This window comes from Pelophylax lessonae (assembly GCF_965119305.1).
Source record: "Pelophylax lessonae genome assembly, chromosome: 7".
NCBI classification, from domain to species: Eukaryota; Metazoa; Chordata; class Amphibia; order Anura; family Ranidae; genus Pelophylax; species Pelophylax lessonae.
Genome location: NC_138774.1, coordinates 223,853,849 through 223,873,499, shown reverse-complemented (window position 1 = coordinate 223,873,499; position 19,651 = coordinate 223,853,849). Strand labels below are relative to the sequence as shown.

General features: G+C 44.7%; 1 protein-coding gene across 1 annotated transcript in view; it reads left to right on the top strand.

The window, feature by feature from the left end:
* The window catches only part of PRRC2B (proline rich coiled-coil 2B), a 327,590-nt gene that overhangs the window by 222,183 nt on the left and 85,756 nt on the right, over window positions 1–19,651 (top strand). Inside the window, exons 25-31 of the mRNA XM_082264226.1 lie at window positions 130–227; window positions 4,445–4,572; window positions 12,795–13,035; window positions 13,117–13,278; window positions 13,747–13,838; window positions 18,441–18,516; window positions 19,205–19,336. Of these exons, the coding sequence (XP_082120352.1) occupies window positions 130–227; window positions 4,445–4,572; window positions 12,795–13,035; window positions 13,117–13,278; window positions 13,747–13,838; window positions 18,441–18,516; window positions 19,205–19,336 (929 nt within the window). The remainder of the gene's footprint in view (window positions 1–129; window positions 228–4,444; window positions 4,573–12,794; window positions 13,036–13,116; window positions 13,279–13,746; window positions 13,839–18,440; window positions 18,517–19,204; window positions 19,337–19,651) is intronic.

Below are 19,651 nucleotides of genomic sequence, written 5' to 3'. Positions count from 1 at the left end.
CATTCTATCCAGAAAAGGAAAATACATTTTGAGAGCAGTTCTGCTTTAAAACAGGATAACTACCCTTTACCATCAGTGTTGCTATTACTAGAGAATTTTAATTTTACAACTTTTGCTTGTTTATTTTAGGTAATCACATCACTCCGCTGTATCTGGAAAGTCACATGTTTCCTGGCCAGCCCCGCCTAGTCCAGCAGACGATACCTCAACAACAAGGATATCAACAGGTCTGAACAATGCAGTAGAGTTAATATATTGTAGAGTGTATTGGTCTCTGGGATGTTTCAATAGATCCTGCTGACCCTTCACTATGTACTCTGAAGGGATCTGAGGAGATGGTTTTACTGAGAGACTAGTTCAATGTTAAAAGGGTTTCCACCATTATTAACCGCTTTAGGTCCGCCCTGTAGCAGTTTTACTTCAACAGGGCAGCAGCTGGGCATCGGATCACGTGTGTGTGTATATATATATATGTATCTCCTGGTCGCACAGCTGGCATTGTTCAAGCGGTTATTTGTTATTAAAGTTCTGCAAAGACAGTGACTTTGGAAGTATGGGAGATATAGTTCCGGGAGGAGCCAGGATCTGACTGCTATGAGAGAGACTCTTCTCCCAGGGAGCAATGGGATGTGCGGAGCTTGCTGGGGGTGTCTTTATAAAGGAAGGGTCCCTGAAACGGAGTCACTGACACTAATTTGTTTTAACTTTGGAGTGCGCTGGCAGGGCTGTCATGGAAGAGGCAGGGGGTAGCCGCGATGACGTCCTCCATGCATCAATGTTGCTGACTTTTTCTCAGTTGGTGGGATGTAGTCCATGAAGTGAGGACCACACAGGCGTTCCAGGTTGACAACGCCAACAGATCTATTCCCAGCCATTGATGGTGTTTGGTGATTCAGAAAGATATATTTGACAACTTTCCAAATAAAGTCAGAATAAATCACAGGCTTGTCACTCTTTTTTTTTTTTTGTTTACACAAGCATTTCTCAACAAGATGTCTGAAGATCTTCTTATAGTACTTCTTTTGCTGTTTCCTCATTGCTGGGTAGAATGTCATTGCTTGGTCGCCTCTGTCGACACCTCCCATGGTGGTGTTGTAGTCTATCACTACTTGTGGCTTCATGACTTCTTTCCCACCTTTCATGCGTACCATAACAGTGGAGGTATTAAGCACTATACTCATTAGGCACACATCTTTCTTGTCCCGCCATCGCAGTGCCATCATTTTGTCTTTCTGCCAGGCAGCCATTTCTCCTGTCTTGAGCTTCTTTTTGCTAAACATAGGCGGCATGTTGCGCCGGTTAACTTACGGTTCCATAGACATCGGCTTTGTCCAAATTTAGCCAGTTGATGATTCACATAGCATGCTGGATTTTATGCCAAATTGTGCCCTCTTTGATGCAATGTATTGCACCCAGCTGAGCCTTTCCTTGTAGACCATTAGACTTTCATCTATGCTGATGTCTCTTCATGGCACATAGCTCCGTTGGAAATTCTGTAGAATCATTTGATATCCTTCCCAAATTTTCTTTAGTTTTGGTGCAGGATGAGTAGTTTCATCAAATTCTTCATTGTTTCTGAAGTGGAGATATTTCATTATGAGGGAGAATCTGTAATCTGACATGACCGTGCCAAAGAATGGAGTGGCAAATAATGTATTGGTTGTCCAATACCACTTCTGCAGGGGTTTCCCCACCACTCCCTGAAAAATTATTAGGCCCAGAAATTTCCTATTGTCCTCTTTGGTCGCTGGTTCCCACTTTCTGCATCTTGCAAACTTCTGATGCGTAGCCAATTGTTGCCCTTTGTACCGGTATGTCTCTGTAACAATTTTTTCAATAACCTCATCGTTCAGAAATAATTGTAGGTATGCCAAGGGGTTGTTATGGACAATGTCAACTTTCATACCAGGTGCCCCAGTAAATGGGAATCTTGGGGGCGCTGCCTGATCCGTACCACAGTCAATAGAGCACCAAGTTCTCACATCGCTGAGCTTAGTCGCAGAAATGTCGCTGTCGTCGCTTTCAGTACTTGATGATGAATTTTCCTACAAATCACTTTCGCTCAGTTCAATTAATTCCGATTCTTTGTCGCTGTTTTCCAGTTCATCTAAAAGCACTTTTGAGCTAAAAAAAAATGCTTTTTGGACACCACGGATGTTCTCAATTTTCCAGGCACAAAGAATTGAAAAAGTACAGGCAAGGCACTGGAAAAACCACTAGGTGAAAAGCTGTGGCGAAATGGCTTGATACAAAGTTGTAATGCTAACAGGATTACACTGTATCATGTCATCTGTTTATTTTTTGAATTTCCCGCCGGTTCCACCCCCCTGCGCCGCGGCGCTCGCAGGGAAGGGAACCGGAAGACAGGTGCTGGCGGAGGATGACGGGGGTCGATCGTAGCAGAAGGTAAGTGTGATTGTGGGTTAATCCCGAGCGTGGCTCAGGGTTACCACTTTTGGCACTGTATATTAATGTGGCTCGCACACTTGGGAATATCATCAGGGAGGTTAACATGGTCTGGATCCTCTGTCCTAAACACCTATTTAATAACCATGTCTATAAACAAGACACAGTAAAGCAGGGTGGTAAAGCCCAGGCTCGGAAGGAAGGGGCATTTCTAAATCAGGCATTCTCACAATGTAAAAAACAGGCTTCTACATCCACAGTGATGTGACTGCAGGAAACGCCACCCTTGACACCCCCTCATCCCCATCCCCCTCCACGCAGACATTGTATTCTGACAGTGGATCGGGGTGGGGGGTACACACAGAGTTCAACCGGTCCCTTTTCTCCATTAATTTCTTGTAGCCATCAACTCTGCAAGACAACTGTCTGACCTGTAAAAACCCTTCCTGGTCTAACACAAGGACATCACAACTCCCTTTCCTACTTAAGGTAGTTTCGAGCTTTTACCTCAGCCAGGACTCTAGTTCATCAGCAGATTTTCCCAAATTGCCTGGATATAGTTTGGACTGAGTGTCTCACAGCCACTGCTTCCTCCAGAAAAACTGACTCTTTGCCATTCCTAATAGTCCCTGTAAAAGTGCACCAGCTTGTCTCATTTTACCACTTATCGTGGCTCAGGCAAGTCTTAAAGATTGGGTTTTGTTATTTCCTGTCAAGGCACTCCCTACTAGAATTGTGAGTGATTCTTGGGCATCAAGCCATCCTCTTTCCAAGATTTGCAAGGCTGCCCGCTAGTCTTTTAAGTTCACACTTCCATGTTCTGCCAGGTGGATGTTCAGGCCTCATCTCGCGTCGGCTTTGGGTTTATGGTCCTTTAGAGCGGCCTTTGAGCTGCATGCAGTCCTTTGTTTTTGTTTTGAGTGGGCCTGTTAGCATGTGTTTGCTGTTGCGCACATGTTGTCCTCAGTTGGACAGCTGTGGACATCTTAAAGGTTAAATAAAGAATTAGCTGGCGCTCTGGTCTGGTGTGGTAGGGTCGATGTGAGGATATGACAAAATGACGATTGTTAAAATAGGGAATAAAAACAAGTTACCTATATGGCATAACAAGGCGATAGGGGAATTCCATAAGGTGAAGGAACAATGAAGATGATTAGGCTGAAGGATGGGTTGCCTCGTCCTATGCATACTCCCATCTATGAATTACGTCTATATAAATTTCCGGCTCAGAGCGGTCTTCATATGAACAGTTGAGAAAAGAGCGCACATGCTCCCCACGAGCTTGGCGCATGCTCTGAAACGCGTCGTGTACTCCTTGACCCTGTTGACGTCACGCGGCTGACGCTGCGCTCCAGCCCGCCACGAGAGTACCAGCCGGTCCCAGAAGACATCAGCCGGCATCTTCTTGTCCTCCGCCTCCATCCACCGGCAGGTTTTTTCATCTCCTCTTCTCTCCCGGAATTGGGCTTTGGACTGCTTACTCACCGTCTGACTCCAGATCGAGCCGTTTGTCATTTACTTTCTTGTGAGTTGCCATAACTTTGTGTGCCTTCATCTTATTAAATGTACTGCACTTAAGAGGCGCTTCGCCTGTTTTCTTGTTTGCATCTTAAAGTTTAACGAGTGGACAAGAAGCTTTTAATTGTCAAAAATTACTGTCTGATTGTTCCTCACTTCCACAAGGGTGAGATTATCACTGAGAAAGGTGGACAAAAAAAAAATATAGATTTTTTGTTTCTGGACTCACCAACACCACCTGTCCCAATAGAAAAGTATCCCAATACTTCCTTCCCTGGTGACATGTTGTCTCCAGGACATGAACTGAGGGTACATTTCTCCCAAAGATAGAGGTTTTAACTTTTTCCTTACCATTTGGTGAAGACCTTTCTGGCTTTGTACTTAGGTTTAGGTTTCATATATCTGTTCCTCTTTTAAAAGTCGAAGTACAAACAGTGTACCCTGGCATTAATGTTGAAAAGATCATAGAGGGTTGATGCTGTTTAAATAGTAATGTTTACCTTTTCTGTCTTTATTGCAGGCAGCAGCAGCCCAGCAGATCCCCATTTCTCTTCACACTTCTCTGCAGGCTCAGGCCCAGCTTAGTATGCGTGGAGGACTCCCTGTTTCCCAGTCACAAGAAATGTACAACTCAATTCAGCCTTTTAGGTAACTTAATGTATGACTAGCGAAACAGGAAATGTTTTTGTCTTGCAACATTTACTGTTTATACAAAGGGTGGTTGGAGGTGTATCCTTAGTAGCAAACTGATGTTTTAGGTTTGATAGCTGCTGGTAACAAGGTGAAATGACCAGCTGGCATTCCCCCTATTAGATGCCGTAGCAAGTCCCATTACGTGTTAATATCGAGCATTTTCCCATTAAATGTTTTAAGCTTAACATGTCTGCCCTCCTATTATGTACTGAGGTTGGAGTGGATTCCGTGTGCCATAGAACTCTTTGAAATGTTTTTCCAGAGATGCTGCTACATTAGCAGTTTAGGTCGCACTTATCATTATACTGCAAACACCAATTATGCTGTATGGCGGCCAATTACTGGCAGATGTTGCTTTTTTGTACTTTTTGTGGATAAAACTTTTTTGGAATTGATGTCTATATCATGCTGTTTGGAGCTGAGCTGACAACTGGTGCTGATCGATTGTTTGCATTTTTTTTTTCTTTTTTGTATCTCGCGTTACAGTTGTAACTGTTGTGTACACTGTTGTATACCTTGCTAAAATAAACAGCATTTAAAAAAATATATATATATATATATATATATGTATGTATGTACATGATAAAATGTGTGTATATAGAGCATTCTCCACTGGCACAGTTACAGTGCATCCGGAAAGTATTCATAGTGCTTAACTTTTTCCTCATTTCGTTATGTTACAGCCTTATTCCAAAATTGATTAAATTCATGATTTTCCTCAAAATTCTTCAAACAATACCCCATAATGACCATGTGAAAAGTTCATGATTTTCCTCAAAATTCTTCAAACAATACCCCATAATGACCATGTGAAAAGTGTTTTTTTTTTTCTTATTTTTAATAGATTTGCAAAAATTAAAAAACGAAAAAATCACTTATACATAAGTAGTCACAGCCTTTGCCATGACACTCAAAATTGAGCTCAGGTGCATCCTGTTTCCACTGATCATCCTTGAGATGTTTCTACAACTTGATTGGAGTTCACATGTGGTAAATTAAGTTTATTGGACATGATTTGGAAAGGCACACACCTCTCTATATAAGGTCCCACAGTTAACTGCGCATGTCAGAGCACAAACCAAGCCATGAAGTCCCAGGAATTGTCTGCAGACCTCCAAGACAGGATTGTATCGAGGCACAGATCGGGTGAAGGGTACAGAAACATTTCTGCAGCATTAAAGGTCCCAATGAGCACAGTGGCCTCCATCATCTGTGAATGGCAGAAGTTTGGAACCACCAGGACTCTTCCTAGAGAGGGCTGCCCGGTCGAACTAAGCGATCGGGGGGGGACCCTAGTCAGGGAGGTGACCCAAGAAACCTTATGGCCACTGTGAAAGTGCTCCAGCGTTTCTCTGTGGAGAGAGGAGAACCTTTCAGAAGAACAACTATCTGTGCAGCATTCCACCAATCAGGCCTGTATGGTAGATTGGCCAGACGAAAGCCACTCTTTAGTAAAAAGGTACATGACAGCCCACCTGGAGTTTGCCAAAAGGCACCTAAAGGACTCTCAGACCATGAGAAAGAAAATTCTCTGGTCTGATGAAACAAAGATTGAACTCTTTGACCTGAATGGCAAGCATCATGTCTGAAGGAAACCAGGCACCGCTTGTTACCTGGCCAATACCATCCCTACAGTGAAGCATGGTGGGGGCAGAATCCTGCTGTGCGGATGTTTTTCAGTGGCAGGAACTGGGAGACTAGTTAGGATCGAGAGAAAGATTAATGCAGCAATGTACAGAGACATCTTTGATGAAAACCTGCTCCAGAGCTCTCTGGACCTCAGTCTGGGGCGAAGGTTCATCTTCCCACAGAGCAATGACCATAAGCATACAGCCAAGATAACAAAGGAATGGCTAAGGGACAGCTCTGTGAATGTCCTTAAGTGGCCCAGACTTGAACCTGATTGAACATCTGTGGAGAGATCTGAAAAGTGTTGTGCACTGATTCTCCCCATCCAACCTGATGGAGCTTGAGAGGTCCTGCGAAGAATAATGGGAGAAACTTCCCAGTAATAGGTGTGTTAAGCTTGTAGCATAATACTCAAAAAGACTTAAGGCTGTAATTGGTGCCAAAGGTGCTTCAACAAAGTATTGAGCATAGACTGTGAATACTTATGTACATGTGGTGATTGATTTTTTTTTTTTTTTTGTTTTTTTTAAGACATTTCCAAAGATTTCAAACAATCATTTTCCATGTTGTCCTCAAGGGGTATTATTTTGTAGACTTTTGAAGAAAATAACGAATTTAATCAGTTTTGGAATAAGGCTGTACCATAACAAAATGTGGAAAAAATGAAGAGCTGCAAATACTTTCCAGGAGAATTGTATGTAGCAGCTTGCTGCTGACATATAAAAAAAATAAATAAAGATTTACACAAATTACTCATTCTGTGCTTTTGTCCCTCTTCCCCCGACCACTCCCCACAATACCTATTGTTTTTAATTGAGAGAAATGATCATGGGGCTACTACTAAACGCAGATGTATACTTACTGTCTGATGTTATCGGAAAGGAGTGTTTACTGTAATAAATGATTTGTGATCTTTTTACTATTTTTTTGCACAGAGCAGCCCAGATCCTCCTCTTCTCGGGTCCCCTGGCAGCTCTGCAGGCCCCTTCCTCTTGCTGAGTGCCCCCATAGCAAGCGGCTTGCTGTGGGGGCACCTGAGCAGATGCACTCCCAAGCCGCTGCTCGATTTACACACAGAGCAGCAACTCGGCCCCACCCTTTGTTTTTCCTTATTGGCTCACTGACTGTGATTGATATACATGATAGAAAAGCAAACAAAAAAAAGTATATAGTGACACTTTGATATGTATTTAGTTGTAAATTTTTATCTACCTGAGTGCCAGCTTCTTTATACACCTACTACCAGACAATTTTTCAGTTTAAATGCTGTCATAGTGACTGGAACCAGGCTGCTTAGAAATAAATGCTTATTTCTCTTTTGTTCATTGACGGACACAGCTCTAGATTTTCTTGAACCTTGTGTTTATGCTGCCCCCTACAGGATTGGGCCACTAGGCGGAAAAATGTTTGACCACGCCTATAGGGCAGTCCCAGGGGGTAAACTCTCACTTCCTGCTATAGGTATTCAGTTTTTTTTCTGCTTAGTCAGGAGTAAGGACTTAGCTCCTTGCGGGGATCTCTGGTCCTTGCATTTTTCTCTTGTAAACTGAAATTATTCTTCCATTTTCTCTTCCCGTGTGAACTACAATTAACTGCCGGACTGGGTGACGGGCTGGATATCCTAGATCCTTAGTCTTCCTAGTCTGGCCAGTGAGTGTGACCCGACCCTAGCTCCGGGCTAGGTTGGCCGCAACATAGCCCCACCGGATGGGGCTGGCCGAAGAGTTAAACGTTTCGCGAGGAGGCATAGCCCTGGTCATGTTCCTGGTCACGACCTGAGTCCCAGCGTGCCTCTGGCCCGCTGCACTCCTATTCCAATATGTTGCGGTGGTCTGCCTGGAGCGGTGCTTGTCCGGTCCAAAGGTGTGGTGAGTAGTGTCCCCCCTCCCTTCTGGTGGTTTTTCGGGGTGGACGTGGGCCTCTCCCTGGGTTGGTCGGACCGTCGAGTGCCCTTCCTTCCCTTATGTCGCTCCCCCTCACTATCGTGGTTCCTCTACACACCACCCCCCATTCACCCATGCGTATCAGTATGGGAAACTTTGAAATTAGAGGACGCAGCTACTGCTGCATCAGCTTCGCATTTGCAATTTGGTACCCGCAGAGCCTCCAAAGCGGCAAAGGTGTTTCCCTTTATCGCCTATTTTGACAACATTGTCGCGAGTCAGTGGGGTCCCCCCAAAGGCACTGTCGATGTCCCTAAGCGCTTCGCTAAAAGGTATCCTTTTTAAGTGGTGGACTCACAGGTTTCCAGGTTGAATAAAGCCACCCTTCTCCCAGTGGAGAACTCTCCGTCCTTTAAGGATTCTTTTGACAAGAGAGCTGAATCTCTGGTCCGATACATTTTTACCATGGCCGGTACCATTCTGTGGCCGGTTTTTGCCCTAACCTTGGTTTCCCAGACCTTAACAGAATGGGCTTGGCTCCAGCGCCAAGATTTTGAAGGGGGGACAGTCTCTCCTGACCTGGCGGAGCTGGCAGGACCAGTTGGTTTGGCGGGTTGCAGTATATCTGTGATGCCTCTCTGGATGCGGCACGCTTAGCCTGCAGGATGTCCATGACCGCGCTGACTCTTTGCCACATGATATGGCTGAAATACTGGTCTGTGGACCAGGCTTCCAAGCAAGTATTGACTGATCTCCCTTTTGTAGGAGACTGTGTGTTGGGAGCTTCCATGGAAAAGATCATTAAGGGTGTTACTCGAGGTAAGAGTACTCTGCTTGCACAGAATACCAGGAGCGAAGAGTCTCGTTGCAAACATGGCCCTTTCTTCTTGGCACATAAGCGGTCCTTTTGTCCCTCAGGACCTAAGGAAAAGGGATCAAAAGCCGCCCGTGACCCCGCAGGGGGTTCCAAGAGGGCCTGGTAAGTCAAGAGTGGGTTCCTCTGGGACGGCGGACAAGCCCACTTCTGCCTAAAGGGGCAACCTCACCCTTATCTGGGGTGGGGGGACATCTTCGCTTCTTTCCGGATCCGTGTACGTCCTTGATTCAAGACAAATGGGTCCACGAGTTAATTTGTTCTGGTTACAAGATCGAGTTACGGTCCTTGCCTCCTGCAAGGTTCTTCCCTTCCAGCCATCTTTTGGCCCCAGATCGCCTGCGAGGTCTTTGAGGTGGTACAGGATCTGCTTTCACATGGGATCATTGTACCGGTTCCGGAATCAAAGCTATTTCGGGTTTTTTTTTTTTTTTTCCCAAACCTATTTACTGTTACCAGGAAGAAAAGCAAGGTCTGTCCAATTCTGGACCTCAAGGCCAACCGCTTTGTCTGGGTTCATAAATTTTGAATGGGAGTCCGTTCACACGGTAGTGGCATCCCTTCATCAAGGGCATTTCCTGGCCTCTATCGATATTAAGGCGCTTGCCTTCATATTCCAATAAATGTCGTGCGTCAGCATTTCCTTCGCTTTGCCATGGGCGAGGAGCACTATCATATGGTGGCGTTACCTTTTGGTCTCGCCTCAGCTCCTCGGGTGTTCACAAATGTTGGCCCCGGTGTTAGCATTGCTAAGGCAGAAGGAGATTGCGGTACTGGGTTACTTGGGCGATTTCCTTCTGCTAGCGATGTCTCCGAATGCCTTAAAACATTTTGGTGCGAACTCTGCAAGAGTTCGGCTGGAAACTGAGTTTCCAAAAATCTGTTTTGGTCCTGTCCACCAAGCTGGATTATCTGGGCCTGACTCTGGACATAGCCTCAGCCCGGTGTTTCTTCCGGAGATGTAACGCCAGAAGTTGCAGAATGCAATACGGCTCCTGTTATCAAGCCGGCGGTCATCTCTCAGGGCTTGTATGCAAGTGCTGGGCTTGATGGTCTCCACCTTCGAGGGGGTTCCGTTTGCTCAGTTCCATACCAGATCTCTGCAGAAGGAGATTCTTGCCAAATGGAACAAGAACCTGCAGTTTCTGTAGAATCTGATCCTGTTGAGCCGGGGTACGAGGGGATCCCTGATCTGGTGGCTCCGCTCTCCGGTGCTTCGACAGGGCATATCCTTTCTCCCTCTGTACTGGTCAGTGGCCACCACAGATGCCAGCCTGTCCAGATGGGGAGGTGTCTTGGGCACAAATTGTGCTCAGGGGATTTGAAATCTGAAGGAGTCCAGGCTGCCGATCAATATTCTGGAAATTCAGGTGATCAGGCTTTGCCTGACCCAATGGACAGTTCGTCTGCAGGGGCATCCGGTAAGGATTCAATCTGACAATGCCACGGCTGAGGCTTATGTCAATCATCAAGGGGGCACCAAAAGTGTCCTAGCGGCCCGGGAAATAGCCAGCATTCTAAGATAGGCAGAACGGTCCATTCCAGCCATCTCTGCTGTGCATATTCCAAGGGTAGAAAACTAGCAGGCGGACTACCTCAGCCGGCAGACGTTCGATCAGGAAGTCTGGTCTCTCAAACAGGAAGTGTTTCATTGACTGTGTCTCCTGTGGGGGACTCCCGATGTGGACCTGTTGGCCTCTCGTCTCAACAGGAAGGTGCAGAGGTTCGTAGCATGGTCTCGGGATCCTCTGGCTGATGCCGCAGACACTCTAATGGCTACTTGGGGCCAGTATCGTCTGATACACATTTCCCCCGATACTTCTGCCAAGACTCCTGCGAAGAATCGAGGCAGAAAGGATTCCGGTCATCCTAGTGGCTTCAGACAGGTCCTGGTATGCAGACCTAGTGTGGCTGGTCGCCGATGTCCCTTAGAGACTCCCTCTCAGAGAAGGTTAGCTCAAGGACTTATCTTCCATCCTACTTTATAGTCACTGGCTTTAACAGCTTGGCTGTTGAAAGCCAGGTGCTGAAGGATAGAGGGGGTGTCTGAATCAGTGATTCCTATGCTGTTAAAAGCTAGAAAATTTACTTCTAGGAAGATCTATCATCGAGTCTGGAGGGTGTACATTGCTTGGTGTGAGCCTCGGGGGGGGGCGGTCCGGGGTCTCCCCCCATTCCTTATCAGTGTCTCGTGTTTTTGAGTTTCTCCAAAGAGGTGTAGATCAGCATTTGGCCTTGGGTACCCTCAAAGGCCAGATTTCGGCCCTGGCGATTTTTCTTTCAGCGCCTGTTGGACACATTTTTTGGTTCACACCTTTGTTCAGGGGGTCTGCCACCTGGCTCCCCCAGTGAGATCTCCGTTACCTCCGTGGGACCTCAGTTTGGTGGGGTCTGTTCTTCAGAAACCGCCTTTTGAAAATATTCGTGAGGTTTCTCTGCTTACTCTGTCACAGAAGGTAGCCTTCTTTGTGGCTTATGTTTCTGCATGCAGGGTGTCGGAGTTGACCGCGTTGTTTTGTCGTTCGCCTCATCTGGTGGTTCACAGAGACAAAGTGGTGCTTCGTCCCTGCCAGTCTTTCCTTCTTAAAGTCTTCTCTAGTTTCCATTAAAATGAAGACATTGTGTTGCCTTCCTTGTGTCCTAAGCCTAAGCATCCTAAAGAAATTGCCTTACATTCTTTGGATGTGGTTAGGGCAATCAGGGTGTACCTGGTGGCGACTGAGTCGCCCTGAAAATCGGATTCTTTATTTGTCCTTCCTGATTGACCCCGTAAGGGGCTGGCCACGTCTGCTGCGACTTTTTCTAAATGGATCAGGCAGACGGTGGTGCAGGCCTATTCCAATAAGGATCAGGATCCTCCTTTCCTTGTTGAGGCGCATTCTACGAGAGCACTTAGTGCCTCTTGGCCCTTCCGTCATCAGGCGTCGGTAGTGCAGGTTTGCAAGGCGGCAACCTGGTCATCTGTGCACACTTTCACTAAACTTTAAATGGTGGATGTGTTGGCATCTGCGAATGCTTCTTTTGGGGGCAAGGTTTTGCTACTCCTCTTTGAAGGAGTTTTTTTGTTTTTGTCAGATGAGCTCCAGTTGTTCCTGGTTGAGCTCCAGTTTTACCTGGTTGGCTATGTTTAGCCTTTGGTAAGTATGTTCTTCCCACCCCTCATCTTGACACTGCTTTGGGACGTCCCAAGGGTCAAAATGGTCTGGAGATGTCCATCAGTGAACGAAAGAGAAAACTGCATTTTTGTCTTGCCGTAAAATCCTTTTCTCTGATGTTCATTGACGGACACAGCACCCGCCCCTCTATTGAGTTGGGCTTTATGTTCTGACACTGCTTGTTACAAAACTGAAGACCTAAAGCAGGAAGTGGATGTATACGCCCTGGGATTGCCCTGTTGACATAGTCAAACTTTTTTTTCCGCCAAGTGTCCTACTCCTGTAGGGGGCAGCATAAACCCAAGGGTCAAGAAGATCTGGAGCTGCGTCAATGAACATCAGAGAAAATGATTTTATGGTAAAACAAAAATCCTTTTTTTTTTTTCCCCTGCAAAAAAAAAGTGCATTTATTTCTTTTGTTTTTTAAAGGTGAACCTTGCTTTTAAATTGTCTGTTTCAGTCACATTTTTGTTCCCTACTGAACCTAGTTACTGCACACTGTCCTCTGTCTCAACATGTGCTTAGATAGGGAGTAACTTATGACTTGCTTGGGTAACCGTTTTGGCATTGCTAGATTCTTTGATCTTGAGTTTGCCGTAAAGAGGTTTTCTTAATGGTTAACTTTAATATCTTCAGGTCCCAGGTGTACATGCACCCCAGCTTGTCCCAGCCCAGTGCCATGGTACTCACAAGTGGCACAGGTCTCAAGGCTCAGTACTCCCCATTTCCGGGAATGCAGCCTCTGGAGATGGTTAAGACGCAGCCCGCATCCCCTTACCAACCCATGAGTGGAAGTCAGCAACTGGTCTATGAGAGCCAGCTGAACCAGGCGGCAGGTATTGGCACCTCTCAGATGATTGACTCCTCACTCACGCAGGTAAAATCCCATACATTGTGTTTGTGAGCCTGAGTTTTGTAAATAGTACTTTAATTGATGCATAATAATTGGTTTCTGCAGTTAACCATGCCGATGGCTGGCTCTCAGCTTCAGATGCCCCGGTATAGCTCTGGCCAGCAGCCACTGCTGCTACCGCAGTCTATTCAGATGCCACAGGGACAAAACCTGCCAGTCGGTGCTCCCAGGAGAATGCAGCCTTCAGTATTGACTACAGGACGGGAAGTAAGTGTGGGCTAAATGTGTTCATCTACGTGAAAATGAAAGCGAATTGTAGCAGCAGATAGCTGAAGGTATAAGCTTGTCAATGCATAACAGCTGCTGCAGAAGCTCCCTCCACTGGTTTTTTACAGACTTGCACCATAGATATGAAGGAGAAGAGAGCATACCTGACCTTCACAATGCAGATATGATAGAAAATACCTCAGGCTCCAGGTTGCCTTACTGCAACACATGATATGTGCTTATGGCTTGTAGTGAGCCATCCAATAAGGCCAGAATCTCTCCTCTGTCTTAGTTACTTGTGCGTGAATTTCTGTGCTTAATATTTTCAAACTGGAGCTAAAAGGTGCTTCAGCAAAGTTACTTTAGAGTGGCTGAAAAGGTGCTGCACACAATGCTGATATACAGTTTAAAGCCTGTATGAACAAACATTATGGTAACATTGATTTTTTTTTTCCTTGTTCCCTGCAGTCATCTCAGATGGAAATGAAAGGATTCCACTTTGCAGACGGTAAACAGGGCATGCAAACTGCAGCATCTGTGCAAGCCCAGCACTCCTATAGGTAAGAATAGGTTTGTTTGGTCTTATTGTGTGTTGTTTCCAAAGGTGTCAGCAGTCCTTTCTTCTGATGCCAGTTTTATACGATCACCCAGAATTACATTTCTATATAGTAAAATGAATTCTGATTGCAAGGCGTCACTGAATTTCATACACATTCACTGCTTGATGCGCTGCATTATTTAATGATTATCAGTCCTATTTTTTTCACAAGTATTGAAGAGCATGTCCATTCTGTGTATTTGTCTTATTCTTGCTGTGGATTATCCGATATTTTAAAGGATAAATGCTCTTTCAGTATTTGCCGTTATGCTTGTCCCTGCAGCCTGCTCAAAAGTCAATTGCAAGGGCACCTGTTTTACCATGATTTTTTTTTTCGGTGGGGCGGGGCTAATTATTAAGTTTATCATGATACATGAAATCTGTATTAGGCTCATGAACAACAGTTAAGTGAAAGATACTAACTCAGAGTGGATTTTTGAATTAAAGCAGAAGTCATTAGATCAGGACCCTGTACTCTGTTGTAAATCACTGTATTACAGTAGTACAAAAATGTAGCCATGTGAAAAAAAAAAATATATATATATATTTACCCCCACCTCTCGAGGAGGATCAGAGTGTTCACATTAGCAAAATAGTTACCTTTAGCACTTGTTTTCAGAATGCTGCAGGTACAAGTAAGGATAAGTGCTGAAAGTTCATTCTTTAAACATCTTTAATCCCAAACTGTTTTCTGCACTTTCTGTTTACTGTATAGAATAAACCAGCTGCCTTGTCTGTAAAATTACCTGCAGGGAAAAGTATCCTTTCTGTCTGCAGCAACCAAGCATAATCTCTGATTTTATAATCTGTCCGCAGATGCTATTTGGCAGTGTGACTTTTTGGATAGAACACTGCTTTTCAGACTGATTCATGAGACCACTTAGTATCTTTCCACCCAAAGTTAAAATAATAGATTATAAGTTTATGCAAGCTTGCTGAATGACCAGTAATCTTCTGTCACTCAGATTGCAGTAGATCTTGCAGACTCAGTTTCCTTTTATGTGCTCTGATCAGAGGGTTCTTGCCACTGCTGCATTTGACATTGTAAAGTGACTCTTGTATGGACAGTGAAAATAATGCTTGCAGTGGGTTGGTGGAGCTGGTAACTAAACAGAAGAGTGACATCTATATATCATAGAATATAATATAAGAAGTGGGTGTGTGATTCAGCTTGCCTGCAGCCTCCCTGTATCATTTTGGGTGGATTTAAGATAAAGACCAGTTCTTTTTGCACGGCATCAAACAATTCAAAAAAAAAAACTTCTTGAAACCTATCTCCTTTGTTCTATTGGCATGAGCTCCATCATTCTGTCCTGTGGAAGGGGACCACAGCTCTTGCTAATAAAACCATTACTACATATTACTCATGAGTAAAAGACACTGTGGCATGTTGAAGCATGTATTGTGAGCAATTTCCACTGGCATGGTTGTCTGGCAGCATAGTGGCAATGACCTAATGAAACAAATTACGCAATGAACTTGGCTGTATTAAAATAAATTGCTCATAGCCACAGGATGACTTTGCTTTTACACACAAATATGTGTGCTTTGAGGTGGGGTGTTCTTGTATGGCCTAAACTTGTAGCAAACCTGGACAGTTAATGTACGATAATAAAAGCAGAGACTTCAGTGAAAACCACCAGAGCAATCCAGGGATATTGGCAACTGAGGTTGAATGCAAATCTAGACCTTTCCTGTAAAAATCCAGCATGGTCTCACCATCTCCTTTTATCTCCCTGTACGTCAGACATCATTTTAAGTGACTAATAGGGAGACTCGTGAGGTGGGAAATAGGGTTCATGCTCCACATTTACAGTAGAACTGAAATCTGCATGAAACTTTTGCTACCTTCAATCTGAGTCTGCTAATGGTTTTAATTAGGGATCGACCAATATAGTTTTTTTCAGGGCTAATACCGATTTGCCGACCACCTTTCAGGCCGATAGCCAATATTCGATGCCGATATTCTGCACATTTAAAGTTTTTTTTATTTTCTCTTTAGTTCATTGACGGACACAGCTTCTTATCATCTTGACCATTGGGTTATACTGCCCCCTACAGGAGTAGGACACTAGGCAGGAAAGAGCTTGACTGCGCCTATGGGGCAGTCCCAGGGGGTATACTCCCACTCTGAACTATAGGCACTCAGTTTTTATTTCTGCCTAGTCAGAAGTAAGACAGTTCCTTGCTGGGATCTCTGGTCCTGGCAGTTTTTTCCTTTTAAATTTATTTTTTTTCCGATCTTTATTTTGTTCCTTTGAGAATCTACGAGCAACTGCCCGACTGGATAATCTAAATCCAGAGGCTCCCCCCAGTCTGGCCACTGGACGGAGGCTGGCCTGCAAGTTAAACTTCTCGCAAGGGCGCATACGACCTGGCCTCAGTCGCAGCCTTACTCCTGGCCGACAGCACCCCCCCCCCCCTATTCCGATGGAGCAGTGATCTGTCAGGAGCAGTGCCCACCCTTTTCCTGGTATGGTAAATAGCTGTCCCCCCTCTAACCCTGGAGATTTTTGGGGTGGACGTGGGCCCCTCTCTGGGATTGTCAGACCCCCGGGTCCCCTCCTTCCCATGCAGTGTCTCTCCGACCCCCTTCTCGGTGGTCCTCTGCGGACTTGTTACCCCCCCCCTCTGAGAGAGGAGAGGATGTGAGCAAGACCACCATACCACAAGGATATCCATATAGCCCCCTATTTACACCAAGGAGAAGATCTGGTGCACTAATTATCTACTCATACACAGGCTCTCTTGACCCTTGTTAGGGTCCATTCGTTCTGGTGAGTAGGGTTCCTGGAGGGGTACAAATCGCCTGGCACAAAGAGCACAAATGATTCTATATTTTTGCACTGGAGCACTTCTTGCACTTGATTTATCAACTATCCAAAACTGTAGTGCACAATGATTTATTGATGTACTCTTTTATAATTTATTGGACACAATTTTTCTAATAAATTTTGAAGAGGATGTATACTTTTTATTATATGTTTGATTTATCAAGGTTTTATGCAAGCGCTGTGTTATTTTGTTTCAATAGACAGAGATTCAGGCTTGTTCAGTTAAGGGTCAGGTTCCTCCTTTCCCTGTTATGGCGCACTCTACTCAGGCACTTGGTGACTCCTGGGCCTTCTGTCATCAGGCGTCAGTGATGCAGGTTTGTAAGGCGGCTACCTGGTCGTCTGTGCACACTTTCACAAAGTTTTAGAAGGTGGATGTGTTGGCATCTGCAGATGCTTTTTTTCGCCGCAAGATTTTGCAGGCTGCTGTTTAGAGGACCTGGTCCTCTTTGAGGATATTTTTTTTAAGGTGAGCTCCAGTTGTTTATGGTTGAGCTCCATATTACCTGGTTGCTACGGTTTAGCCTTGGGAAGATAAGAAGCTGTGTCCGTCCATGAACGAAAAAGAAAATGGAAATTTTGACTGACCGTAAAATCCATTTCTCTGATGTTCATTGACGAACACAGCACCCACCCCTTTGTGGAGTTGGCTTTCTTCTGACACTGCTTGTAACAAAACTGAGTGCCTATAGCTGAGAGTGAGAGTTATACCCTCTGGGACAGCCCCATAAGCGTAGTTGAGCTTTTTTCTGCCTAGTGTCCTACTCCTGTAGGAGACAGTATAATCCAATGGTCAAAAAGAAAAGGAGCTGTATCCGTCAATGAACATCTGATAAATGGATTTTACGGTAAGTCGAAATTCCCATTTTTACACACTCTCACTTTTATTGCAGTCACTAGGAATGTGAACATTCCTTGTGACAGAAATAGGCAGTGACACTTACTTTTTCTGGAGGGGTCTGTAAGACCCCAAACCCCTCCTCTGCACTTAAAAGCATTTAAAACGCCAAGTTTAGCTGTTTTGGAATACTGTCATTTTTAAAAAATCTGGAGGTACAACCACTTGAAACAATATTGGCAAGTTTGTGGCCCATACTTCAGAAAAAGTGAATATCGGCCCCACCAATAATCGACCGTTCCCTAGTTTTAATACCTTCAAAACTGAAGATAAAATCTTGGTATATGCTTGGTTTGAATTTCACAACTTTATAGCCAATTTGACAACAGATGTCAAAAGTGTATACAAATGATGGCAGATGTAAGAAGGCACCCTTTAATAATGGAAGTGCAGCTTCTGTACACATGGGGGACATAAAGGTATGCTAAAGTAAGCTGAATGTGTTTATCCATTCATTGATCACCATAGAGCCTCTTTGTCACTGCTGCTGTGCATATCAGAGTTCAGCATTCCTTAAAACACTTACACGTGATGCCTATGTGTCCAAAGCATAAGTCAGTGTAAAAAGAGCCTGTGTGATATCAGCTTAACCTTTTCAGATTAATGTGCCTGTTATGCTTTTACCTTTTGCATGGCCTTATTTTCTCATGCATTTCTGACTGATGTAGCAACCTGTTCAGGCAACAGGTGGATTAAGGCAGGATATGCCTCCACTTTGTCTCTACAGTCACCCATCTCATCTGTCTACCCCCATAGCCCATACTCTTTTGAGGAGGCATTAGTTGTGGTTGTGTACATTACCTGCTCTGAAACCATTGCCTTTCATTTTAAGGCCAGGTTCAGCTAGTCCCAGCGGGAAGTCACCAGGACCGGTGCCCTCGGCCAACTTGGGACACTACCCACAACAGGTAAATCCCTGTGATCAAGTGGCCCTTCCATTAGATTTGTACATAGTCTATGTCCATCTCTGGACAGGCAGCCAAGGAGACATTAAGAATGTTTACACTGATTATGAAGCTTAGACCAGGCTATTGAACAAAACCTCCAGCCTGGTCTTAAGGTCGTATATCCTGCCTGCTCAGTTCAGTTTGCATGCTTAAAAGTATTTTTTTTGTCTTGTTGAATGAGCTTCTCCCTGATACGATTTAAATATTAACTTCAGAGCTGCCTATGAATATCTTCAGGTTAAGGTTTGTTTTATGTTTTAGAACCATGCGCCAATTTATTTTATGTGATCTGCAAATGTCTTGTGATTTGCCTTGATGCCAGTCGTTTGTCTGCAGATATATCTTTCCAAAGGTTTTTTGCTTCTTAGGGCATGCCTCAATCTTGTGTACACATATGTATAGTATGTGAGTATAAATAGGACCTTAGGACATTAGACTAAGCAGGGTCTCCTTGCCCATCAATCCGGCTTCCTATAAATGAAACTCCATAAGTTCTGAATTAAGGTAGTATCATTTTGAATATAAATGCTACTTGATTATTGACTGGAATCCGCTCCAAAATGACAGGAACACCAAAACTGACTTTGCTAAGCTTGAAACTTAAATGTGCACCTATGATTGCCTGAAGTATTTTCTTTTTGTACGGCAGGTGAAACAGAGAAGTGATGACAACAAATGCGGCCTGGCCTCTGCTAAACTTCCTGAGCAGTCTGCAGCCAGCCAGATGAAGCCAGTCCGGACAGGGGCCATCAAGCCTTCTGTGGCAAAAATGGAGGAGAGCGCAGCTTAAGAATGGGTTCCATACTTTCACCTTTTGGAAATACCAACTAGTTCTTACTGCCTTCCATCCACACCCGGTTCCTTCTGTTCCTAGCAGATTCTTCCTCATTTGAGAGCCTCCCACATTACCTCCACAGTGACATGGACAAATGGACAAGAATTCCCCAGAACAGTTTGGAAACTACCTGTGTCCTCATTCCTTAGATTTACTTCTTGCTGAATGGACTCCTTTGTGTGAGCAGGAGCGTCTTTAACCTTTCTACCGCCAACACAACCCTTCCCCCTCAGTCATGCGTCCATGCAGTTGCCGTCATAT